General features: G+C 40.4%; 1 protein-coding gene across 1 annotated transcript in view; it reads left to right on the top strand.

Annotated features, from left to right (window-relative positions):
* CEP192 (centrosomal protein 192) overlaps positions 1–27,729 on the top strand; it is a 131,654-nt gene that overhangs the window by 95,905 nt on the left and 8,020 nt on the right. The window contains exons 34-43 of the mRNA XM_008058924.1: positions 2,823–2,973; positions 5,143–5,318; positions 5,887–6,010; positions 7,729–7,834; positions 11,885–12,092; positions 15,038–15,117; positions 16,580–16,675; positions 22,806–22,925; positions 23,366–23,487; positions 26,792–26,918. Coding sequence (XP_008057115.1) covers positions 2,823–2,973; positions 5,143–5,318; positions 5,887–6,010; positions 7,729–7,834; positions 11,885–12,092; positions 15,038–15,117; positions 16,580–16,675; positions 22,806–22,925; positions 23,366–23,487; positions 26,792–26,918 — 1,310 coding nt within the window. The remainder of the gene's footprint in view (positions 1–2,822; positions 2,974–5,142; positions 5,319–5,886; positions 6,011–7,728; positions 7,835–11,884; positions 12,093–15,037; positions 15,118–16,579; positions 16,676–22,805; positions 22,926–23,365; positions 23,488–26,791; positions 26,919–27,729) is intronic.

Genomic DNA, 27,729 nt, shown 5'->3' with positions numbered 1-27,729 from the left:
GAGAATGGTCATTATTAAACTCAAATTAATTGCTACTTGAGATTTTGTTGCTCATTCACTCATTTTGAAGTTTCTGTGTTATTGTGCTTACTGTTAGATTTATGGAGGTTGTAATGGTGGCAAAAAAAAAAAATTCAAAATAGTGATGAAGTGACTCTAACCTAGATGGCTAGCCATTGTTTGGGCTAAACAATCCAAATATTAATAGTGTTTATCACTCGTACAATATAGGTATGGAGACATACAGAACATGTAAAAATATGTGTACAGATTTTCACCATGGTGTTGTTTAAAATAGCAAGAAGTTAAAAGTAAACTTAATTCCCAGGAATAGGGGGATCTGTTTATACAGTAGAATATTTTGAAGTTTTTAGAACGATGATTTTAATCTATATTGAATGGCATGGAAAGCTCTTCATTTATTGTAAAGAAAAAGTTTTTAAAGTTTGTAAAGTAAGGTCTCACTTTGGTAAGAATAATTATATTTACACAAGTAAATCACAGGAGTAAGTATGCACACCAAAATAATAGGTGGCCATGTTTTGTTTGTAGAATTTCAGGTGGTAGTTTTTTCCCCCATTTTTGTTTTCTAGTTTTTTAGTGATGGACGGCATTTTGCTTTTGCAAATGAAATGATAAAGGAAAAGGATATTTATACCTTGGTAGAGCTGATGTAGAGTAGGAGTCTAGATCATCTGCTCAAGGGGAAGGCAGTGATGGGGTAGTAAAATATGTTGGAAATACTTGGAGTAGACTTATCAGCAGTGTGCTAAGGAGTCAGAGCGAGGGAAGGAACCTTGGATTTGGAGTGGACAGTAACTTCAGGACCCATCTCTGCCACTTCAACCCCTTATCTCTTCCTCATAGGAAAGATCCAAATAAGGGTTAAACTAATGCTTAAGTTGTGGAGCTGAAACACTTAGTAAAACATTGCAGCTGGGATGGAGTTTGAAATTAAAGTAGGTAGCAAGAGTTTGCAGTGGTTCAGAGGCTGGCTTCATCCCACAGTTCAGTAGCAGTCCATACCACATTAACTGGATGGATGTATTGACTGAGAGGACAAGGTGCTAGTTGGTACGTGGACACCGGAATGTAGAAGTACAGGATGCCACCCTTGTCCATGAAGGGCTTGCAGGCTAAGAAGAAGACAGATAGTTTTTAATGTGTTGTATGAAAAGTGCTACCGTGTTTAGATATCTGGGAGAGTACCTCAGTTAAGATGAGGTGAGTCTTGAGTTAGACTTGAAGAATGAGGAGACATTCACAAGGTGGACAGGATGGGAACAGGATGGGGAAGATTGTTCCAGGTAGAGGGAGCTGCATGTCCAAAAATTCAAGGAATGTGTTATGTTAATGGTTGTGTTGACAGACCCAACAAGAGCTCAAGAAACCTGCCAAGATAACTCATCTAAGATGGGCTTGAGTTGAGACTTAGGCTGGGTCTTTGGGACACTGCAATTTTGTATTCCTTGAGATGATGAATGTATTATCCAGATGGAGGAAAAAATTCTTTCTTTTCTTGTATTGATCAGTACCATAGATCATCTATGAGAATATTGCAGTTGAACTTTTTATGTGACTATTTTGAATAACATTTGCTTGAGCATATTACTGTTACAAGTATTTGTAATGATCTTGCTTTTGCAGAATGTGTAATTTGTGGCACATATTTTCACAGTTGATTTAAATTTTTATGATCAGATGTGTTGGTTAAGTTAATATAAATTTACAGTTACTGTGTTCTTTTAAAATTTCTATTTAAAAATATATAATACTTAAAGATTATCTAATTTACATAAATAATGCCAGTATATTCTACAAAATTTCTTGTATATACAAATTTGAGTGGCCTAACCTAGAAATGTTTATCTTGAGTACTATTCTATTAATCTAGAAATATTCAATTATATTAATAGCACCTGGTTTCTAGATTTGCATAAATTAAATGTCTGTGAGACTGCCATTTATAAATTGTGTGCTCTTAACCTCTCTGAGCTGCAGATTCCCCGTCTTTGAGGTAAAGATTATAGTACCTATTTTGAAGAGTTGTTCTGGAAATTAAATTTATATATAATAAATTCTATATAAAATTCACATATGTATATATGGATTAAAATAGTGTGTGCCCTCCATTAAGCTTTGTGATAAATGTTTGTTGCCCTATATGTCTTCAAAAATATCCTTTTTTTTTTTTTGAGTTGGGGTCGCACTCAGTTACCCAGACTGGAGTGCAGTGGCCGCTCCCGGACACTGCAGCCTCGACCTGCTGGGCTCCAGCGATCCTTCTGCCTCAGCCTTCCAAGTAACTGGAACTACAGGCATACACTACCACGCCCAGCAAATTTTTTTTATTTATTGTAGAGATGAGGTCTCACCAAGATGCCCAGCTGGGTCTCGAACCCGCGGGCTCAGGCAGTTCACTCACCTCGGCCTCCCAAAGCACGGGATTACAGGCTGAGCCACCAAGCCCGGCCCAAAAATATTCTTATATTAATGTGCACCACAACCCCTGAGATAGATTGTTACTCTTGAGGAACAGTGTTCGACTTGAAGAAACTAAAGCTCAGAGATGTTCAGTAACTTGCCAAAGCTCACAGAACCAATGAGTAGCAAAGGTAGTTCAAAGTCAGGCTCAGAGCCTCAGTTGCTAGCCACTGAGTAATACTGAAATCACTGCCTATAATTTCATGCCAGTCAGTAGTAATATTCCTACCCCAATCTAAGAAAATAATATCCTATGGCTATAAATATATAAATTTGTCTGTTATTTTGTGGTGTGCTTATGTGAAGAGTTACGCATTTCAAAACATTTTCTATTTCAGTGTATGATCTTCCCCAACAGCCTAATGATGTTCAGCTCTTTTATGGAAACATGTCTAAAATTATACTTTCAGTCGTTGGAGAATTTAGAGATTGCGTTTCTAGCAGAGAATTTTTTCAGCCTTCTTCCAAAGCTAGCTTGGACTCCACAAGGTAAAATAAATAAAAATCTTTCACCAGTTTTCAAGATTATTTAAGTCATAGTAGAGCCAGTCTTTTTTCCTTGTATATTATTATTTTGTGGTTAAAAGGAGAGCATAGATTGCAGGCCAACTGTAAACACATTTCTTATGGATGACCTTGATGTTGATATCGAGTTCAGGCCAGTGACTTTGTAAAACAGACTTTGTAAAATAGTCCTCAATTTTAGTTTGCAGATTCAGATTTCACACCTTTGGCAGAACATCACAGAAGTGATGCCATTTTTTTCTCAGTGCATCTTCTCAGATGGTATACAATGCTGATTTGTCCCATTACTAATATTATCACTTAGTTAAAAATGGTGTCTGCCAGATTTTTCCACTGTAGAGTTAATAAATATTTTACAAGGAGTTTCTTAAAGATAATGAATTATCTTGTTCTTTATCAGACTTTTAGCATCCGTTGATTATTGCCTGAATCATTATCACCATGGTTACTAAATGGTGATTTTTCTAATTCCGTCTTTCTTTCTACATTTATTAGTTGACTTTCCACTAATAGACTTATAAAAGTTATCTTTCATAAGGAAGAAATTTACTTTTCCCACTTTGATATAATTATTCACTTATGATGGACTCCTGGATTCAGTATTAATGCTTCATTGTCATACTTGGTCCCCACACTGGCTCTTTGACTCATTGATGCATCTTGCATCATTTGAGCACTTTCTTACTTGTTGGCTCGGCAGGATATTCTAGGCTTATCTTATATTCTTTCTGCCCAGCCCTGAAACAGCCATTTCTTTTAGAAATTGTAGTTCCTTTTAGCAGAGAATGGTGTTAGTAACCAGGGTGTGGCCGGGCTCGGTGGCTCAGCTTGTAATCCTGCGCCTTTGGGAGGCTGAGGTGAGTGGATTGCCTGAGCCCGCGGGTTCGAGACCTGTCTAGGCAGTGAGACCTCATCTCTACAATAAATCAAAAAATCAGCCAGGCGTGGTAACGCATGCCTGTAATTCTGGCTACTTGGAAGGCTGAGGCGGAAGGATCGCCAGAGCCCAGCAGGTCGAGGCTGCGGTGGCCGGGAGCGGCCACTGCACTCCAGTTGGGGCGACAGAGTGAGACTCCAACCCCCCCCTCCCAAAAAATTGTTTCTGACTTGAGTCTGTTTTTTCTGGGGCAGTGGAGGTCTGACTTGAAAAGGACTGGTGAAAGGGCAGTGGGTAAGAGACCAGGGAGAGAGAGAGAGAAAGTGGGGGAGAAAGAGAGATATCTCTGCTCTGAGTGTTAAAGTAAACAAAAAAGTCAGACCTCCACTGCCCCAGAAAAAACAGACTCAAGTCAGAAACAATTTTTTGGGAGGGGGGGGTTGGAGTCTCACTCTGTCGCCCCAACTGGAGTGCAGTGGCCGCTCCCGGCCACCGCAGCCTCGACCTACTGGTCTCCGGCGATTCTTCCACCTCAGCCTTCCAAGTAGCCGGAATTAGAGGCATGCGCTATCACGCCCAGCTGATTTTTGATTTATTGTAGAGATGAGTTCTCGCCAAGTTGCCCCATGCAGGTCTTGAGCCCGCAGGCTCAGGCAATTCACTCACCTCGGCCTCCCAAAGGCATGGGATTACAGGCTGAGCCACCGAGCCCGGCTTGTAATTTTTTTAATAATCTAAGGCTTGTTAGAAAATACGTTGTTTTAGTGCTTAATAAAAATATCTATAAACTATATTAGCATTTCTTACTGTAGTGTTTTGCCCAGAATCTCCTATTTTAATGTTTTTGGTGTCAGCATTGTGAAACCAATTACTATTGTGCAGTTGTAGATACAATAAGAAGTTTTATTTTTCTTAAATTTCTGATACTGGATCATTTTCTAATAAGTCTTTTGAGAGACCAGATGGCATGTGAGAGTTAAGACAGAAAAAAAAATTTAAACCACTGAATACTCTAAAATTTATTATACTATTTGACCTATCCTGTACTTAATTTTTATACACACTTTTAAATATATGCAATATGAAGAATTTTTATTCACTGAAAGATACATGGCATATAATATACCTTTAACTTTGTCTTAATGTTTTTAGATCCGTGAAGAATGAATATAAGAATGTATGCCACAATCTGACCTTTTATCACTTTTAACTTGTCCTCTCTCTTTGAATTGCCCATTTTTAAATAATTTTTCTAGTGGATCAGGAACTTCTAGAAAACATGATGGCAATGTGTCTTTGGATGTCTTACCAGTCAAAGGTCCTCAAGGTCCTCCTCTTTCACAAGCTGCGCCCGCGCCTCAGGACCAGCCAGCCTCTGGAGAGACATGGACTATCCTACCTGAACACTTGATTTTGGTAGCTCCCTCTCCTCGTGAGTATGTCGGTGGCAACCCCGCAGAACGGTGTCCTGAAGCCTGATCTGTGCTCCCTCCCACCTGCTGCACATCCAGGGTACACATGCACTTTGTGCACATTCAGCTCCTGCCTTGCCCGGGTCCTGCTCCCACTACTAGAGTCCCCACTCCTACCCCCAAAGCACCACTCTTGTGCTATGGCCAACTTCTGGAGGACAGAGAACACCCCCACCCAAACAGCTCCTTCAGCACTTGGTCTCCTGTAACCTTCGCACTGATAGCGTTGATTCAGAGGAAGCTCGGATGTGATGCATATGTGTGTGCCAATGTCTAGACCAGGCAGTAACAATTTCCAGATATCTATTTTTCTCTTGTTTGATATTGCCCGTGTCTTTGCAGTTTATAAGAATAAACAAATAGACTTGTTTTCCAGGGATTTGAAATTCCTATAATTGAGCAGTGGAGAGAGCAGAATAAGTTAGCATACTTGTATATTTACTTAGAATTTATTTTTATTATTTGTTAACATTTATCTTTTTCACTATTACTAAATGTAAGTAACATTTTATTTATCTGATATAATAGGTGACATGGCAAAAACTGGACGTTTCCAGATTGTAAATAATTCCATTAGGTTACTGAAATTTGAGCTGTGCTGGCCAGCACATTGCCTTACGGTCACACCACAACATGGATTTGTAGCACCAGAGTAAGTCTGACTTCTGTGTTCTTCTAGGTGTTATTCAGATGCTAGCATGGAGGCTTTCTAAAGGTTAAACATGTCATTTGAATTTATTCAGTAGTAAAAGTTTGCAGAGTGCTTACTTGGTTCTGTGGGATGACAGTGAGCTCAAGGTTAATGTCACTTAGTAGAGTAGAGATCTTGCACACAGCTGGTTATGGTGTAATCTAAGATTTGAAAGGGACATTTTTGAGGTAGAACAGAGTCCCTGGAATGGAAAACATCAAAATGTTTTCTGTTGTAGTACTCTGCCTATAAATTTACAAAGCAAGGAAAAAAACTGGGCATGTCGTAAGGGACTGTGTCTGCTGTGGCTAAAGCCCAAGTGATCTTGCTGTTCCTTCCCTGGTATGGATCATGTAGGGCAGTTTTCAGACAAGCCTCCTGACTTTAATATGTCTGAACCACAAGCTGTCTTACCATTTTCTACACAGAATATTCTGAGAAGGAAGTCTTTTGGGGCCAGCCATTTACACACAGTTGTCCGTCCTCTGTCTACAACCTGGTTTATATAGGAGGGAAAGCCACAGCTCTACTGCTTAACAGAGGCCTCATCTGGGTCAGCTCTCATATCTCGTATCTGCAAGTTGCTCCATATTTGAGACTAGCAACTTTGCACAGAAACAACGTGAAGTTTATTTACTTTTGCATACCTCTGAGTGTATATCTTAGAAACGTTTACTTGACTGAGGCTGTGAGTTAAGTATGGTGAGGGACACTCCAGAGAAACGCTGGCCCAAAGCAGTCAATTAAACATGTACTACGTGACGTGCAACATATTCTTTTCAACTAATGGTTGAAAAGATAGGGAGATGATAGAACAGGTTTTCTGTAACTTTTTCGGAAGTCCCATGTATTTAGTTAGTAGCAGTAGAAAATAATCTTGCCCTGTTTTTTTGACATGTGTACTGAAACACATCAAAATGTTTTGTAACTAGTGATTCCTTTTAATTCACGAATCTGATCACATTGCCCAGTTTTAAACTCTGTGTCATCCCTTAGCTTTTGAAAAGAATATTGAGTGCAAAAAATATTAGCAACTGGGTCATAAAGAAATACATTGTTTTCTCCTTTTCTTTTTCATCTCCCCACCCCCCCACCCTGTTTCCTCTCCAGCTACTACATTTTGTTTGCACTATGACTGTATTATTATTACCAAGTGTCTCAGAGCTTTCATAGTCTTTGTCTTTTGCTCCAGAAATCCTGGGCAGCGAGACTTCATCTCTACAATAAATCAAAAAATTAGCCGGGCGTGGTAGCGCACACCTGTAGTTCCAGCTACTTGGAAGGCTGAGGCGGAAGGATCACCGGAGCCCAGCAGGTCGAGGCTGCGGTGGCCGGGAGCGGCCACTGCACTCCAGTCTGGGTGACAGAGTGAGACTCCAACTCAAAAAAAAAAATTTTTTTTTTTTCATTTTGAATTGCTTTTAAAATGGTATTTTTATGTCATGGTTTGTTTTCACATGAGTTTTGCCCTTGGTCCTGGGTTCATGCCATCCAGCTTTTCATTAACCTTTGAGTTGGGACCGAAGCAAGAGGAGCTGTGTATGGGAACCATGCGAGAGCCTTCCTTTTGAGCAGTAAGGAAATATCTGGTCACTGGAAGACAGTATTTATAACTCTTGTGTTTACTGCTACTAAAGTCTAGACTCATCTTGATTTTCATTATTAATTTCTTTTTTAAGGAGTAAACTACAAATTCTTGTGAGTCCTAATTCCTCCTTATCCACGAAACAGTCAATGTTCCCATGGAGTGGTCTGATCTATATACACTGTGACAATGGACAGAAGGTACTTTTAAAAGTGTTTTTCTGAGCAACATTTCTCTTGTTTTGTAGCTTCCATTCCATAATCCTTGTTAACACTTACATTTAAGAAATCAAATGAAGGTACAGTTGGTCTTTTTCGTACAAGGCTTCCACTTCCACAGGTTCAACCAGCCACAGATTGGATTGAGAATGTTTGGAGAAGAAAATAAAAAATGATACTAATAAAAATACAGTATAATAACTACATAGCATTTACATTAATTAGGTGTTACAAGTCATCTAGAGATGATTTAAAGTATATAGGAGGATGTGTGTAGGTCATATGCAAAAACTCTGTCAATTTATATGAGAGACTTGAGCATCTGTGGATTTTTAGAACTAATTCCTCACAAATATTAGGGGACAACTGTATTTCTTTTTAAATTTGAGACTCGGGGGTACACGTGCAGCTTTGTTACGTGGATATATTGTGTAATAGTGAAGTTTGGACTTCTTTTGAACTCATTACCCAAATAGTGAACTTGGTACTAGGTCAAGGTAGGTAGTTTTTCCACATTGCCTCCCTCCCTTCCTTCCCTTCCTTCCTCCTTTAGGAGTCCCCCAGTGTCTGTTGTTCCCATCTTCATGCCTGTGTGTACCCAGTGTTTAACTGCCATTTGTGAGAACATGCAGTATTTAGTTTTCTGTTTCTACATTAGTTCGCTTAGGATAATGACCTCCAGCTATATTTATGTTGCTGCAAAGGACATGATTCCATTCTTTTTTATGTCTGCATGGTGTTTCATGGTATATATGTACCATATTTTTATTATCCAGTCCACTGTTTGATGGGCACCTAGGTTGGTTCCATGTCTTTGCTATTGTGGGTAGTGCTGTGATAAACATACAAGTGCAGGTGTCTTTTTGACAAAACAATTTATGTTCCTTTGGGTACATACCCAGTAATGGAATTGCTAGGTCAAGTGGTAGCTCTGTTTTTTGTGCTCTGAGAAATCTTCAAATTGCTTTCCACAGGTGCTACACTAGTTTACATTTCTACCAAGTGTTTGAGCTTTCACTTTGCTCTGCAACCTTGCCAACATCTGTTGGTTTTTTTTTTTTTAACTTTTTGATATAGCTGTTCTGACTGGTGTGAGATCTCTTTGTGGTATTGATTTGCATTCCCCTGATGATTAGTGATATTGAAAATTTTTTCATGTTTGTTGGCCACTTGTATGTTTTCCTTTGAGAAGTATCTGTTCATGCCCTTTTTAATGGAGTTATTTTTTTTTTCCTTGTCAACTTAGATTCCTTATGGATTCTGGATATTAATTCTTTGTCAGATGCATAGTTTGCAGATATTTTCTCTCATTTTTTAGGACATGTGTTTACTCTGTTGATAGTTTCTTTTGCTGTGCAGGAGCTCTTTTTTAATTAGATCCCAATTGTCAATCTTTATTTTTACTGTGTTGCTTTTGAGGACTTAGTCATAAATTCTTTGCCTAATCCAATACCCTGAAGAGTATTTCCTAGGATTTCTTCTAGGATTTAAGTCTTTAATTCATCTTGAGTTAATTTTTTTTATATAATGAGAGGTAGGGGTCCAGTTTCATTCTTCGGCATATGGCTAGACAATTTTCCCAGCACCATTTATTGAATACAGTGTCTTTTCTCCATTGTTTGTTTTTGTCGACTTTGACGAAGATCTGTCTGTTTATAGGTGAGCAGATTAATTTCTGGTGTGTCTCTTCTGTTCCAGTGCTCTGTATGTATTTTTGTACTGGTATCATGCTGTTTTATTTACTATAGCCTTGTAGTAAAGTTTTAGGGTAACATGATACCTCCAGTCTTGTTTTTTGGCTTAGGATTGCTTTGCCTATTGGAGCTCATTTTTGGTTTCATATGAATTTTAGAATTTTTCTTCTCATTCTGTGAAAAACAACACTGGTGATTTGACAGGGATTGTGTTGAATCTGTAGATTGCTTTGGGAAGTGTGGTCATTATTAACAATAGTGATTCTTCCAATTCATGAGCATGAGATGTTTTTCCATTTGTTGGTGTTATCTGTGATTTCTTTCTTCAGTGTTATGTAATTCTCCTTGAAGAGATCTTTCACCTCTTTGGTTAAATACATTCCTAGATTTTTTTTTTTGGCCGCTATTATAAATGAAATTGAATTCATTTTTTAAAATTCTTTTTTCCTTTATTTTTGTGTGACTGGGTTGATTCAAGTAACTGGTCTTCAAGAAATTCTTTCTTAAACTTGGTCTGTTGTTAAAGCTTGCAACTGTATTTTGAAATTTCTACAGTGAATTTTTCAATTTCAGACATTTCGTTTTTTGTTTGTTTCTTAATATGGCCATGTAGTCTTTCAAATCTTGGATCATTTAACTGGCTTCTTTGTATTGAGTTTCAACTTTCTGTTGCATCTTGTTGTGTTCCTTTGCCATCCATATTATGAATTCTATATCTGTCTTTTCAGACGTCTCATTCTGGTCAGGATCCATTACTAGGGAGTTGCTATGGTCCTTTGGAGGTGACAAAACACTCTGCCAGAGTTCCTTCTCATCTGAGAGCACCGTTTTTTGTTTTTTGGGTTTGCTTTTTTTTTTTTTAGATGGGGCTTTTAAATTTTTTTTTTTTTCCTGTGGTATGACTGTGGTTTGTGTTGCATATGGTCTGTTGGCTTCATTTCACAGTGTGTCCAGAGGGCCAGGGCTCGGTACAGGACCCTTCGTTGCAGTAGGGCTCACTCAATGACAGTTGTGGGCATGGCTCATTGAAGTGATGCATTTTCATTTGATGGTGTAGTCAAGCTGCAGTAGTTGGTTGGCACTTAAGGGTAAGAACCAGTCGGTGGACTCTTCACTTTTTATGTGCTGGCCCCCAGAGGGGACGGGGCACCCCCAAAATTGCAAAAGGCAGCCCCACCCCACTCTCACACTGGCTTGCATTTGCAGGGAGTGGGGACCACTAGAAACATATAAGAACCAGTTTCTTTCCATGCAGCTTCCCAGGCTCCAGTGGGAAAAGCCACAGGCACAACCGTGCCCTGGGGTGGGGGCTGAGGGTGAGTGACAGACACCCCCCAGTCCGACTCCCCCCAGTCTGTTTTGGTGTTCTTGTGCTTTGGTGCTACGTCCTTCCACAGCTAGTACCGTGCTCATTTTTCTGCTTTTCCTTTGAAAAGAGGGGGACTTTGACAGCTGCACACCCCTCTCTTAGGGTCGGCATGGTCCGAGCAGGCTGTGGGGAAAGCCTGGGTGGTCTGGTGGTGGTACCGTGGTTGGTGGGTGGAAGCCTACTAGGGTGCAGTGGCACAGTGGGTGGCAGTCAGTATGATGTCTGCAGTCTTAGCCTGGGCCTGACCACGGACCTGGGGGGTTGTTGGGTGTGGGGCTGCGGTATGGCTGCGCAGTTCATTCTGGGAAGTTCTCCACCCCCGCCACTGACATTGCTGGGTCGCAGGGTCTATAGGGCTCACCCACCTATTTAGCTGTCAGCAGATTGTCAGAGCAGTGTGGGTGGCAAGGAAGCACTTCTATTTGGCTCTGAGCTCTTTGGAGAGAATGTCAGCCAGACACTTGCTGCTTTCCTTTTTTCTGTGCATCCCAGCCACCTCGTGGGCGCTTTCATGGTTCCAGTTTCCTGTCCCTACGTTTTCCTGCTCAAAATTTGGTCATTCTCCAGGAATTTCGATCTTCTTTCTGATGAGAACTGGTGTGCCATGCCCCTAGTCAGTCATCCTGGAACATTTCTATTTGTATTTTGAGCCCAACTAGATTTATTTAATTAGAGCACTTAGTATAGAATTTTTCTGTAGTGATCAGAATGATTCTCATGGGAGTAAAGAATGGGGCCTAGAAGTGATTACTAATTCACAAAATTTGCTTTGAAAAAAAAGAAGGTAGTGGGAACAGAAGATAGATCCAAAGATTTACTTTGCTTGTGATCCAAGTAAACTTTAACTTCTAAATCCATCATTTTCATTGGTTTCTCATTCTTTTCTGCATTATGATTTAAAAATAGGAATTGTTTCTTTTAAAATGATAGCTACATTTGTGTTTTATTCTTTTATTTGTCTCATTTCAGAAAATTTTGAAAGTTCAAATTCGAGAAGATATGACACAAGAAGAATTTTTAGCTCATGTGACCGCCACACCCTTTGGAATTCTTCCCTCAGTTTCTGAACCTCCACTTAGTCATTTGTTAAAACCAGTGACAAAACCACCTTCCACAAAAGTTGAAATAAAAAATAAGACTGTTACTTTTCCTACAACAGAACCTGGTAAAACTTCAGGTATTGTATCAAAAAATTCTGTAATTCATATATCTACTGATGTATTGAATTGAATGCTCTGTTCTGAGTTAATAGTAAGTTAGTGATAAGTCCAAATATTTCCCCTACTTGAGAAGAAAATCAAGCAATCATTGGAAATCATTTCAATTTGGCCTGGATTTAGGTATTTAATCTTAAAATGTTAAACCTTGGCATTTTATTATTCTGTGAAATCCAGGAATCTTAGATTTTATTTGGTGGTCAAAACCATCCCTCCCCAACTCTCACAGGGTCTTTGACCAGAATTGTTAATAAATTAGATGAAGAAGAGAGGTAAGTAAGTTATTTAGAGAGTAAGTCAGGTAAGAACCTGACTTTGAGGCTATAGAGAGGCTAAGTAGGTTTGCTCAGTTTCCCCGCTTATAAAATGGCCACTGGAATTAACACCTTCTACAAAGGTCTTTGAGGATATATTCAGTAATTCATATATAGACAGTTCCCAATTTTAGATGATTCGAGTCACTTTTTCTATTTAATGATGGAGTGAAAGCAATATACATTCAGTAGATACCATACTTTAACTTTTGACCTTTTCCCAGGCTAACAGTGTGCCACGCTGAACCCTCTCATGATGTTGGGCAGCAGTAGAGAGTTGCAGCTCTCAGCGAGCCCCACGATCTCAAGGGTGAATGCCCGGCACTGTGTTCTACAGCATATTTTATTCACTGCGTTACACGAGATATTCGACACTTTATTATAACACTGGCTTTGTGTTAGAGGATTTTGTCCAACTATAGGCTAATATAAGTGTTCTGAGCATGTTTAAGGTAGACTAGTCTAAGCTATGATGTTCGATAGGCTAGATTAGATGTATTAAATGCATTTCATGGATTGCCTGAGCCCGCGGGTTTGAGACCCGCCTGGGTAGGAGAGACCTCATCTGTACAATAAAATCAAAAAATTAGCTGGGCGTGGTAGCATGCGCCTGTAATTCCGGCTACTCGGAAAGGCTGAGGTGGAAGGATCGCCAGAGCCCAGCAGGTCGAGGCTGCGATGGCCGGGAGCGGCCACTGCACTCCAGTCTGGGCGACAGAGTGAGACTCCAGCTCAAAAAAAAATGCATGTCAACTGATGATATTTTCAACTTATGGGCTGGTCGGGATGTAACCCCGTCATAGGTTGAGGGGGTTGTACAGCCCTGCTGATAGATGCATGGTGCCTCCTCAACATGAAGCCCTTCCGCCAGAGGTCCTTGGTGTGAGTCTTACAGCCTTCCCTATGGCCAGGGGCCATGTGTCCTGCTTCTTTGTGGAGCTCCTCCTGCTTTCTCCTCCTTTGTTCCTGGTCTCACTTTTCCTAACCCTTGACTTTGCCTCACATGTGGAAAATAGAGAGGCCATGAGACTCAGTGAAAGGCTTCTGTTTCCATTACAGATGAAACCCTCTGCTTAGAACCAAGATTCATCGATCCCTGCCTCTGGAGTCCTCCCTCTGGTCCCTTCTCTCTTTTGAGTCATCAGTTTCTCCCTGCATTTGGAATACTGTACCATCCCTGGCACATGGAATACTGTACCATCCCTGATTTAGGAAGTGCCTTCCTCAGCCCCCATGTCCCTTCCCTGTGGCCACCCCCTTTGTCAGCAGCCCTCTAGCAAAAGGATTATGCTCCCTGCCTTCACTTCCTTGGACCGTTGAACTGACATCACTGTCATACCTGGAGCCTGCTCCTTCTGAGGTCACTAAGAGCTCCATTTTGCCAAATCCAGGGTCCTTTTACATGTCTTGGTCTGTCAGACCTCAGTGCCATTGACCATTTCTTCCTCCTTGGAACGCTTTCTTCTCGCTGCTTCTATGGTGCCTGCACCCCTGGTGTTTTCACCTTACCTGCTCCTCAGATTCCTTTGCTGACTCCTCCTCTTTCCAACTTCTGAGGTGTGGCACAGTCCTGACCCTGGACCTGCCTGTGCCCTCCTTCTCTGTGTGTTCTCCTGAGCAATATAATCTGTGGCCCATGACTGATGACTGCCCAAGTGCTCGGGCCCAGTCAGCACACCCTGGTACCTACTCGGCTCCTGCATGTGGGTATCTCATAGGCTTATCAAATATGACATGCCCAGGACAGGACCTGCTTCCCCAGACTCACTCATGGCAGCAAGTGGTGCCACTATCTGACCATGGGTTTTCATCTTTTTTTTTGAGTTGGGATCTCACTCTATCTCCCAGGCTAGAGTACAGTAGCACGATCACAACTCACTGCAGCTTTGACCTCCTGGGCTCAGGTGATCCTTCTGCCTCTGCCGCTCAATAGCTGGGACTACAGGTGTGCACCACCACACATAGCTATTTTTTAAATTTTTTGTGGAGACAAAACCTCATGGTGTTGCATAGACTGGCCTCGAATTCCTTGGCTCAAGCAATCCTCCCACCTTGCCTTCCCAGGATGCTAGGATTACAGACGGGAGCCACTGTGCCGGGCCCATTGGTTGTTGTCTTTGATTTCTCTTCCCTTCCTCTCCCCACATTCCGCCCATCAGCAAGTCCTTTGAAGTCTGTCTTCCAAATAGATACCAAATGTGCCACTTCTTTTTTTCCCCTTTGCCACTGCATACTCGAGACAGCCATGCTGTGCATCAGCTCTCCACTGAACTGCTGCAGCCATGCCTTACCTGGGCTCCCTTTGCCACTTCGGCCCCTCACAATTTCTTGCCTGCAGTTCTTTAAAAATATAAATGGTCTTACTGCTCCCGTGCTTAAGCCCTTCATTGTCTTTGCATTGCACTTAGACTAAAACCCAAAATAGGGTGGCTGACGTACCTGATTTCTTTTAGAAGATACTGTAGTTCCCATTGAACTCCTTTAGGTACCTCATAATTTTTTTCCCCCATGACAAGTAGTGAGGCCCGACACAGTAATCTGCTTGTTCACTGACCTCTCTGAGTTTGAGTTGTGATGCATGTTCCTTTTAGATAGCTGTTTGGAGCTCGAGAATCATGGCACCGCAGAGGTGAAGTGGCATCTGTCATCTTTAGCGCCGGCATATGTCAAGGTCAGTCATGACTGCCTCCAATATAATCGTTTTAATGTTGAAACTTGATTCAGGATGTTAAAAGATTGAGTATGCACACAGGTTGGTTATTTGTTCTACAATCCGTTTAGCTGGTTTTCTTTGAAAATGGAAACATTACATGCCCAGTCTTTTCCACAAGGTGATTTCAAGAGGTAAATGAGAGAATGTGTGTGGAAATACATGCTTACTCCATTTGATGCTGTCTCATAGCCCTGATTTTTATTTGAACTAACTTGATTTTAAATAATGTGTACACACATTGTATTACCAAGCGTTGTGTGTGCACGAGCACACTTTTCTCTCCCATGTTCTGAGTGCTGTTGTATGTTTCCAGCCTGTGGGAGCTTGCACACTCTATCTGTGAATGTTAACCTGACACCTACTACAGTAGTCTGTGCCAGTGGGCACTGCCTGAGTTGAGTGGATTTGTCATTTGTGGTGTTTAGAATGCGTGGCACTCTCTGCCATGCATTTTGTGTGATAATAACAGTTTTGAGCATAATACTAACAAAATGTGTGCAATGTATTTGGACCTACTGCAAAGAAATTAAAAACTGCTATTGGCTAGGATGTTAAAATGCATATCGAACAGAGTCTTCAGGGTCTTTGAGGAAAAGATAGTCATTTGACGTTGTGAGCATCACCATAAAGATCACTGTAGCCACTAAGGTAATAAAGGTCACCACATGTCACCTTTTCTGGGGTAATGACAGTCAATGTGACTGCCTTGTCGAAGCTCAGTCAAGTAGCTCTCCCATTTCTGGGAATACCTTGAGCTCTCCTTGTCCATTGCTAAGTGGATTGGTGTGTTAGCAACAGCCATAGAAGTAATGGTGTCTCTGTGGTTTTGATCCGTTGATTTGTATTTTTTAAATTTGATTGTTTAGCCGGGCATGGTGGCTCATTCCTGTGATCCCAACACTTTGGGAGGCTGAGGTCAAAGGATTGCCTGAGCCCAGGAATTCGAGACTAGCCTGGGCAACTTGACGAGACTTCATCTCTACAATAGATTATAAAGTTAGGCCAAGCTTGGTTGCTCAAGCCTATAATCCCAGCACTTTGGGAGGCTGAGGTAAGAGGATTACCTGAGCCCATGGGTTCGAGACCAACCTGGGCAACTTGGCGAGATCTCATCTCTACAATAAATCAAAAAATTAGCCAGGCATGGTATTGCGTGCCTGTAGTTCCGGCACTCCAGCCTGAGCAACAGAGTGAGACTCCAACTCAAAAAAAAAAAATGTTAGCTGGTCATGGTGGTGTGCATCTGAAGTTCCAGCTACTTAGAAGGCTGAGGTGAAAGGATTGCCTGAGCCCAGCAGGTCGGGGCTGCAGTAGCCATGAGTGTGCCACTGCACTCCATCCTGGGTGACAGAGTGGGACTCCAGCTCAAAAATAAATAAGTAAATAAATAAATTTGATTGTTTAAGTGATTACTTTGCAGGGTGTTGATGAAAGTGGAGATGTTTTTAGAGCTACATATGCAGCATTCAGATGCTCTCCTATTTCTGGTATACTGGAAAGCTGTGGACTCCAAAAGGTAAGGTTTTTTTTGTTTGTTTCTTTTTGTGTGTGTGCGTTTGCATTATTTAGTGGCAAAGAAGTCTGGGCTTTAAGTGTACCTACCACCCCCACCTGTACACGTTATATCCACTCGGTGATATTTTATCCCTCTACCCCTTCTCTGTCCCCCTTCTGAGTCTCCAAGGTCCATGATGCCATTTTCTGTCTTTTACTTTAGCTCCCACTTATAGGTGAAAACACACAGTGTTTGGTTTTCTGTTCCTGCATTAGTTCACTTAGGATGATAGTTTCCAGTTTCATTCAAGTTGCTGCAAAAGACATTATTATTTCATTCTTTATTTATGGCTGAATAGTATTCCATGGTATATTTATACAACATTTTCATTTTTCACTGACTAGTTGATGAGCATTTAGGTTGATATCACCTTTTTTTGCGACTGTGAATTGTGCTGCGGTAAACATCCGAGGGCAGGTGTCTTTTTTATATAACCACTTCTGTTCCCTTGGGTAGATACCTAGACTAGTAAATTTCCTACATATGAACTTTCAAGTTGCAAACTTTAACAATGCACACCTGCGTTTTTATGTATTATTTCTCTCTAGCAGGCATCAGTATAGCCTGTTAACACTTTCCCGTGTTTAACCTAAGAATACTCGGCTGGTGATAGTTGTGGCTGGTGATAGTTGTGGCTGCAGCATTTACTCTGAAATGGAAAAGAAAGAATTACAAAATATTATAATTCCCTCCTTCTCCTTCTTCCTTCTTCTCCCTCCTTCCTCCTCCTTCTTTCTTCTTCCTCTTCTTCTATTAGTAATTCTTGTTAGGATTAGAGACAAGTTCTGTTTAGAAATAACTCCAAGAACAATTTTTATATCTTATTTTCACATTGAAAACCAGTCAGATTTGCTTCAGCCTCAAAGAACATGTTTATGTAAAATTAAATGTATGTGATCACGAGCTGCATTTTTTTTTAAACGGTAAAGGGTTAAATGCATACAGTATTATATAGCTGATTGTGTTAGTTGGGTACCTAGGCTAACTTTGTTGGACTTAAAACAAATTGGACTTACAAATGCACTCACAGAACAGAACTTGTTCGTATGTTGGGAACTTCCTGTAGTGGGATTGCTGGATCGAATGGTAGATCTACTTTTAATTCTTTGAGAAATCTCCATACTGATTTCCATATAGGTTGTACTAATTTGCACTTCCACCAGCAGTGTATAAGTATTCCTGAAAAGGTAGGTGTTAACATTTTTTTCATAGCCAGTTAATGGTCCAGATGTGCCTCATTTGACTCCACCCATTTTCATTTGTTTCACCTAGAACAGTGCTACTCACAGAGTCAGTCTGTCCACAAGAGCAGAGCCTGTCTCACTTTCACTATGCTGCAGCAGAAAGTCTTGCTGTGAAAAATTGTCAGCTAAACAAAACATCACCTTAGTGATAGAGATCACAGACTGCCAGTGCTCACAGAGCATACTCACTGATTGAGGTGAGAGTTTTATCTGCCTGCTAGAGCCAGCAAAACCTACCAACTCTCAAAAACAACTCGATGTTCATGGCATAATCAACTGTATATCTCCATGGGTGACAGATCCCTCCAGAAGCTATGTATGACCTTCTTAAATTTCAATTTATGTCTAGATTTGGCATAGTCCTTCCAAATGTCTCCTAGTAATAATACTAGTTATCACTTGGTCTCAGCAATATACTTTTTTGTTCTAATTGCTGAAACTCATTTAAACTGTAGCGCTGAAGATATTGACCCGTTTACCCAGACATTCAAACTTCCAACAAGCTCTGTAATATAACTAAAAACTCATACTGATGGTAAAGAATCTTGGAACCACTAACTATATTAGTTGTTGCAAACTGTGTACTCTACTAGGTCTGTATAACAGACTTTCAAGGGGTTTCTTACTGTTTTGGAAAAACACACAGTTCTTCAAACATATATATTCCATTTCCCAAACCACAACTGAGCAAAGCAGTAGAACAGGAAAATTCACATTGCTTAAATCAAACTCAACATTTAAGGAGAGATTGCAGAAAGAAACCTAGCAGGAAAGACATTTTGTGTCAACAGATCAGAACGCTTAACCCTGTCGAGACAACAGTGTTTCCTAAATTGATGTATATATTCAACACAATCCCTGTCAAAACCCCAACTGGGTTTTTATTTGCTTTGAAATTGTCAGACTGGTCACAAAATTTATACAAACATACAAGGGACCCAGAATAACCACACAGTCTTGAAATAGAACAGAGGTAGGAGACTTATACTTCCCATTTTCAAAACCTACTAAGCTACGTTACTCAAATCAGTGTGGTATTGACAGTTCTGTAGACATATGGAATAAAATTGAGACTCCCAAAATAAATTCTCATATTTATAGCCAGTTAAATTTTTTTTTTAATAAGGGAACCAAGACAATTAAATGAGGAAAAATATTTTTCAACAAATGGTGACTGGAATAACTGTATAAGCACACACAAAAGAATTAGGGAGGACCCTTACCTAGTACCACATATAAAAATTCACTTAAAATGGACCATAGATTATAATGTAAGGGCTAAAACTATAAAACCCCTAGAATTCAACATAGGAATAAATCTTAATGTCCTTGGATAAAGCATTGGTTTCTTAGGCATGATACTAGTAAAGCACAATCCACAAAAGAAAAAAATAAGTAAATTATCAAAATTAAAAATACTTGTGTATCAAACGATGCCATAAAGAAAGTGAAAGACTGGGCATTGGGGAAAAAAATATTTTCAAATCATATAGTTGACAAAGGACTTGTATCCAGAATACAATCCAGAGGACTTTTACAACCCAGTAAAAAGATAAATGACTCAATTTTTAAAATGAGCAAATGATTTAAATAGACATTTTTCCAAAGAAGATAGGTACAAGTAGCCAATAAACTTCTGAAAAAAATGCTTAGGATTGCTAGTCATTAGCAAAATGTATTCAAAACCAGAAATGAGGTATCACTTAATGCCACTAAGATAGCTATGATTTTTTTAATAAAGATAACAGGTGTTGGTGAGGATATGGAGAAATTGGAACCCTCATGCTTTGCTGGTGCAATGTAAAATGATGCAGCCACTATGAAAAACATTTTGGCAGTTTCTCAATAAGCCCACATAGAATTACCATATGACCCAGCATTTCCACCTCTGGATATACACCAAAAAAATTGAAGCAGATATTCAAACAAAAACTTGTTTGGAATCCAAAATCAGTAGAAGTTAACATGTCCTTCAGCTGATAGGTGGGTAAACAAAATCTGGTATGTTTGTATAATGAAATATTATTTGGTAATAAAAAGTAATCAAGTTACTGGTACATGCTACACCCAGATGGATGAACCTTGAAAATATTACGCCAAGTGAAGGAACCCAGTCTCAAAAGCCTGTGTATTGCCTGTGATTTCATTTGCATGGCATACCTAGGACAGGCAGATACTATAGAGACGGAAGGTAGATTAGTGGTCGCTAGGGGCTGGGAATGAGAGTGGAGAATGGAGAGTGACTCCTGGTGGCAAAGCGTTTCTTTTTAGATTGTTGAAAATGTTTCAAAATTAGGTTGTGATGGTGGTTGCATAGTTCTGTAAATATACTAATAATCACTGACTACACACACTTGGAATGGGTGAATTGTGTGGGGTTTTGTGTTTTTATGTGATGGTCAGTCAGGTGTAGCCACAAAGAGATACAAGAAAACAAAATTTGTTACACTCACAGGTCCTAGAAAGGAGGTTATTGCACACCATGCAGAATCTTGGGGAAGGCACAGGGTGGTCAGACGGCAGAAGACAGGATAGAGGAGAGAGCTCAGGCCATAGTCTTTATTGGAGTTTTCATGGGAAAATCAAGGCAGGGCAGTGTAAACAGTTTAGCAGGCTCTGAGCTATAGGGGTTGTCTCTAGTTGCTTGTACCAGCCCTGGAATGATTAAGACAGAAAAACACTGGCTACTGGGATTCACAGGCCAGGTGGAAGAGGTGACTGTATTGGTTGGTTTGCAGATCAAAAGCATTCTCCATGGTTAATCTTTTACTGTCTCCATGAATTGGCTAACACAACCAAAAAAGCTTTTTAAGATATCAAAACAGCTGGGTGTGGTGGCTCACACCTGTAATACCAGTACTTTGGGAGGTAGAGGCAAGAGGATTGTCTGAACCAAAGGGTTTGAGACCACACTGGGCAACTTAGCAAAACCTCATCTCTATAATACATACATAAATAAAAATTAGCCAGGTGTGATTGCACACACCTGTAGTCCTAGCTACTTGAAAGGCTGAGGTGGAAGGATCACCTGAGCCCGGCAGGTCGAGACTGGTGGCCATGAGCTTGCCATTGCACTATAACCTGGGTGATAGACTTTGACCGAAAAAATAAAAAAAGATGTCAAAACATCAAAATATACAGAAAAAAACATAATACATATGGGTATGTGAATTGTATCTCAATAAAGCTATCTTAAAAATAGGATGCAGTGTTAAATCATCTCCCAAGAATTTCTCCTTTTTCCGCAACACTTAACATAGAAACATAAGCTCCATGCAGTCTTTGATTTTTGTGGTGTGCATCACTGTGTATCTTGGACCAAACTAATTATTTACCACATTGTAAGCACTCAAAAAATCTTTGTCACCTGATGACTCGATTTATAGTGGGGAAAACTATAAGCACATTATTCTGAGACCATAGGAAAATATCACCAAATAGCACAATTACTGATGTATATAGTGGTAACCCAGAAGGAAAAAAAATAGTTCGTTAGTTACAGCCTATTTTTTTAAGGAAGAGATGTACACAGTAATTTTTTTGAAACATTGGTCAGTTGATATAAGGATTAGATAAAATCATGAATGTTAACATTCCTAGTATGTAGCCAGTATGTAACATGCAGTAATATGAGTCGTTTCCCTCCTGTTTTGTTTTGGTTTTGGTGTTTGAAGGGGTAGAGTTGAGATGTCATGACGCTGTAGTCCCAAGTGGTAGTTTTCACCTGTGTCCTCCTTAGCAGTTTATTCCCTAGTCGGATGCTCTCCTCTCCTCGATCAGTCCTGGCTTGTGGGTTATTTCTTAGGTTCGATATAGGCAGAAATTAGGTCTCTGAATGTCTTAATGTTTACGTCTAGACTCAGGGATGCTGATTCATTGTTAAACTAATTGGTGATCTGCATTAACAACACTAAATTCTGTGATAAAGCTAAGACTTATAAAATCCTATTTTTAAATATTACATTTTTGGCTGGGCTCGGTGACTCAGCCTGTAATCCCATGCTTTGGGAGGCCGAGGTGAGTGAATTGCCTGAGCCCGTGAGTTCGATACCCGCCTGGGCAACTTGGCAAGACCTCATTTCTACAATAAATCAAAAAATTAGCCAGGTGTGGTAGCACACGCCTGCAGTTCCAGCTACTTGGAAGGCTGAATGGAAGGGTCACCGGATCCCAGCAGATTGAGGCTGCGGTGACCGGAAGCGGCCACTGCATTCCAGTCTGGGCGACAGAGTCTCCAACTCAAAAAAAAAAAAAAAATTACATTTTTCTCGTGATTGAGCTTTTTATACGTTGTACACATTTAGCAGGGCCTATATATTAGCCCTGAGTTTAATAACCAGGGTTGCTGGCTGTCTAAGTTAATCATAATATGAGCCGTGATCTTAGAGCGTCAGGATGCCTTGTTCTGCAACCACCCGTCCCCCAGTTTCTAGTCCTCTGCCGTGAATGGCGGTCGGTAGGCCTTTGACCTTTCACTGCTTGGCCGGCAGGGGGCTCCATCAGCATTGCCCTGAAAGGTGACCATGTGCCTGTGGTTGGACCTTCGTGGAGGTCTTGTGCTTGATGGCTGTAGTATTTCTTGATACCTTTTTCTCCAAAAAAGCATTTACTGTAGATTTTGAGAAATATGTTGCATAACTCCTTAAACAAAAATGTGTTTTGGATCTGGTATAGTAACAAGTCTGCTATGAATGAAATTGTTCAAATTCTTTCAGTCAGAGGGAAAACTAGCCAGTGCAAAAGCATTTGTCCCTTTAATTTTTTCATACCAAAACTTTGAACTGGCAGTCTACCTACATGTGTCTAATGATCAGTGTCTCAGTTTCTCTTCTGGATATGTTTTGTAGGTCTTCATCACATTTTTGCCTAGAGATCAAGGGGATTATGCCCAGTTTTGGGATGTTGAATGTCACCATTTTAAAGAGGCTCATATGAAACACACATTGAGATTTCAACTCTGTGGACACGTAAGTAGTACACTGAATTTAAGTAAATTATGAAAAATAATATGGAAAACACTAAGTGAAATTGACATGAAAAAACTGGCCTGAAAATGCAGAATATTTTCCTGATTTCATCCCACTTTCATTAGTTCTGTTGTATTGCCCCATAATCTTAATTTTCCTGTTTGTCTTTATTGATTGTCATGTTTGAAACCTGGATTTGGCTCTGTTGAAATTCATGTTTAACTTAATTATGCAAGATACTCTTTGTATATGTGTGCATGTGAGAGAGAAGGAGAAACTAGATGGTAAATGGCAGAAGGTTCGCGATTCAGGGGATTTAAAAATCTTAGGTTTCCTTTTTTAAAATGTTAAGGGAAATGGTAGAATTCAAAAAGGTAATTTCCTATATTTTCCTGGAGTGTTTATTTTTTCCTCTCCCACCCTGTGATTTTCTTTGACAGAGTGTCAAAGCAGGAAATGAGTCTGAAAACGCATGCATTTCTACAAAGTCCCTCATTAAAATAGATAATTTAGTTAAGCCGCGAAGACAAACTGTGCCAGAAGCTTCTGCTCTCCTACCTGAGTATGTTGTTTTTGTCATTCTTATAAATTTTTATTCAGTACTTTTTTGAGGTATAGTTATATTCAATAAAATGCTCTATGACTTTATCTGTGGGTTCACATGAGTTACTACCACTTCAGACAAGGTATAGAATATTTCTCTCACTCTAGAAAGTTCTTATATGTTCCTTGGCAATTAAGAATTGTTCTGTGCTGTGGGCTGGGTGCAGTGGCTCATGCTTGCCATCCCAGCACTTTGGGAGGCCGAGGCAGGAGAATCGTTTGAGCCCAGGAGTTTGAGGCCAACCTGGGCAACACAGTGAGACCTTGCCTCTACAGAAAATTAGAGTGTACCTATAGTCCCAGCTACATGAGAGGCTGAGACAGAAGGCTAACTTGAGCCCAGGAAGTTGAGGCTGCAGTGAGCTGTGATTGTGTCACTGCACTTTAGCCTAGGTGACAGAGTGAGACTCTGACTCAAAAAAAAATAATTGTTCTATTTCAGTCATCATTTCTCAACATGATTTTTTTGTTTTAGATTTATGTTGTCAAGTGTACCTATCTATAGTTTGTTTCTTTTTATTGTTTAGTATTTCATTAAATGAACATACCACAGTTTATTCATTTTCCTGTTGACATTTCAGTGTGTTATAATTTGGGGCTATTGTGAATTAAGGTGCTGTGAGCATTATTGTATGTACATTTCTGTAAATATACATATTCATTTCTTTGGGATGAAAATACCTGATTTTACCCAAAATTAATGGATCACATGATAAGCTTGTGTTTAACTTTAAAATAAACTGCCAATAGATTTCCCTAAATAGTTGTACCATTTTACATTGCAACATATGAAAGTAAAGTCTTAAGAGCGTTAAACACAGATTTTATGACAGTAGCTCATATAACTGTAATGATAATATTTTTTAGTATTCTACATAATGAAAGTGTTCTTTATAGTCCTTAATTAACTAATAATTAGATCTAATTTCATTCTGGAAGATGTCTGGAAGGAAAATATATGTTAAATACCTGCTGAATTTAATATAAATCTGGCCAGTTATTTTTTAATAAGAGCAAATATTACATTTTGTAAGAAATGTGAACCCTTTAAAGAATATGTGTTCTTAGCACGCTTTCTCGATGCCATTATTCGTTTATCTCATACTCACTGAGCACTCACGATGCACCAGGCACTGGAGATGGAAGAGTGCGTGGAATTGCCCTGGTCTGGTCTCCACAGGCTCCTTTATGGAGGAGGAGCCACGCCAATCCAGTGACTATGGGACTGGAGGGAAATAAATGAGAAACATTAGGAAACGTGACAGAGGCAGTATGGTCTGTGATGTCTGGGAAGAGCTTCCCTGAAGAGGGATATTGAAGTTGAGGAGGATGAATTCGGGAATGGCCAAAGCAAAGGGGGATAGGAGAAATCCCCGACCCTATAAAGGACATGGTTGACTTTTGAGGAATCAACTGACAGCCCTAAGTCTGAAGCACGTGGGAGGGAGACAATGTTGTGGGGTGATACTAGAGAGGGAGGTGGACAAAATACAGACCATGCCAAGCCTTGAGTGCTGGGCGAAGGAGGTGAGTACTTTTCTGGAGCTCTGTGGGAGGCTATGGGGTGATGTGATCAGATTTGTGACTTTATAGGAAAAAACTCCTCCTCTGGCTGCAGTACTGACTGATCAGAAGGAGGCGAAGGCTTCAAGACCCGCCTGGGCAACTTGGCGAGACCTCATCTCTACAATAAATAAAAAAAAAATTAGCCGGGCGTGGTAGCGCACGCCTGTAGTTCCAGCTACTTGGAAGGCTGAGGCGAAAGGATCGCCGGAGCCCAGCAGGTTGAGGCTGTGGTGGCCGGGAGTGGTCACTGCACTCCAGTCTGGGCGACAGAGTGACTCCAACTCAAAAAAAAAAAAAGAAGGAGCCAAAGGCAGATATGGTAAAACAAGTCAGAGACTATTTTTAAAGAGTCCAGGAATAAAATAGTGTCAAGGAATATGAGGAGAATGAATAAATTTGAGAAGTATAGAGGAAGGAAATGTGAAGGCCTTCGTAATGAATTGGGCAAAGGGGCATGGGAGAGGATTATCTCCCAGATACCATTCTCCAAAACAGGAAATACAAGTGGAGAGTCAGGTTTGACGAGAAAGGTCACAAGTTGAGTTCTGTATTTGTGGAGACGGGGTGTCTTTGAGCTGTCCTGGGGGAGACTTGTGAGTGGTTGGGGCGTGGTGAGGAGAGGCAGAGCTAAAACTTAGATCTGGGCCTCCCTTAGGTGTGGTGGGAGAAGAGTGCTGCCAGCAGAGAGGTGAGAGAGTAGCCAGAGGAATGAGAGTAGCAGTGTGTAGTTAGGGGAGCCCAGGAAATAGGAAATGCTCACGCCTTCAGACGGTACCCAGAAGCCAAAGCTTTTGTCAGGCGTTCAGAGGAAGATTACAGGGAGGGGCAGCTGCGAACTGTAGCATGAGTAATCCAGGTGACATGAGCCTGAGGTGGAAGGATACCGTGATACAAACTGCAGTTCAGACTGCTAGAGAACCAGGCTGGAGGGACAAAGAGTGATGAAGGGAGGTCTTGTGGAGCCTGGCCTAACCCGGTACCTTTTACAAGGGGGGGACCCAAAAACCCTGGAATCTATTTATAAAAAGTTGTGTATTTTTATATGTTTAAGGAGGAAGTCAACTTCAAAGTGCTCTCCATTTTTTGCAACACGCCTGTCAAGGCGCTTTTTCCGCTGCTCAGAACAGTTTTTGAACTTGTCGACTTTGATGCCTTTTAGAGCTTCTGCCATTTTTTTCTTTCACCTCTTCCACATCAGCAAAATGTTCCCCTTTCATCCCAGGAAACAAACAGAAAAAAAGACACTCTAGGCAAGACCAGGTGACTAGGGAGGGTGGCGCACAGGGGTCATGCCATTTTTGGTCATAATTGCTGAGCACTCAGCACAATGTGGGCAGGTGCACTTGTGTATCACCCATTACGAAATGGCAAACGCGCTGGAAAAACCTCAAAGAAAAATTCACCGAAACTGAATGCAGCCTCTCACAACAACGCTAGCTGGTACACTGATGCCAGTGGGTTCCTTGAAGACTTACTTAGCGGAGGAAGCCTACAAGTGAACCGCCCTCCAAAAGATAATTCCAGGTTTTCTGGGTCCCCCCTTTCATTCCTCCTATCATTATCTTTATATAAAATGATTTTTTGCGATAGGTTGTGAGAAAAAAAATTAATGCAACTGTACATAATTTAACATACAAAAATAATTTAAATTACTATGAATTTTAAATAGTTAACTTTTAAAACTATTCCCAAAGCAGACAGCTTGATGTGATTCACCGTGGAGTTTATGCCCCAGAAGATGTGTACAGGTTTCTGCCAACTAGAGTTGGGGAGTCAAGAACACTGAAAGTCAATTTGCGGAACAATTCTTTTATTACACACTCGGTATGTTGGAAAGATTACTGGAGGTTTGGGAAACATAAATTATTCAGCTGTTTGATAACAAAAATTTCCCTAATGGTTAGAAACTTGTTTTATAGATTGTTTGTGGGTTATATGTAAGTTGTAGTGATTAGTTAATTTTTTTAAATGCCTGGATTTGAAAAGAAATTCATTGGCAGTTCATGACCCTTTATTTAAAATCAGAAATTTTGTTTTATATTTTAGTTTTTGCCTTTCCTTTTCTCTTTTATGCTATCACACAGACATTTTGTTTTTGGTAGGATGTAAATCTTGCTTTTTTTAAATTTTAAAGATGTGTGGTACAATTCAGGGTTAAGTATACAAATGTTCATTATGCAGCTACCCTTGCTGATGAGGTGTGCTTCCCCCTCCCCCGGCAAAATTCCACTACTGCCAATCCTGTCCCCCTACCCCTGGCAGTTTCCCGCTACTAACAATCCTTTTCTTATAGTATGATAATTGTTCAAGGTCCACTTATGAGTGAGAACAACACAGCCATATTTTTAGGTAACATTTACTTTATTCAAAACTAGAGTAAATTTATGTTAAAATTTCCTTAAATGTGTTTTCATTAATCAGCATTTGTTGTCTTACCTAATTTAGTGGCAATACATAAGTTTATAAAATATATCTCTATTTAAAGAAATGTATGGGCCGGGCTTGGTGGCTCAGCCTATAATCCCGTGCCTTTGGGAGGCTGAGGTGAGTGGATTGCCTGAGCCCACGGGTTCAAGACCCGCCTGGGCAGTGAGACCTCATCGCTACAATAAATCAAAAAAGCAGCCGGGCATGG

Source organism: Carlito syrichta, unplaced genomic scaffold, assembly GCF_000164805.1.
Source record: "Carlito syrichta isolate Samal-C Ts95f unplaced genomic scaffold, Tarsius_syrichta-2.0.1 Scaffold303652, whole genome shotgun sequence".
Lineage (NCBI taxonomy): Eukaryota > Metazoa > Chordata > Mammalia > Primates > Tarsiidae > Carlito > Carlito syrichta.
The sequence above is the reverse complement of the archived record's forward strand: the minus strand, read 5'-3'. Positions and strand labels throughout refer to the sequence as shown.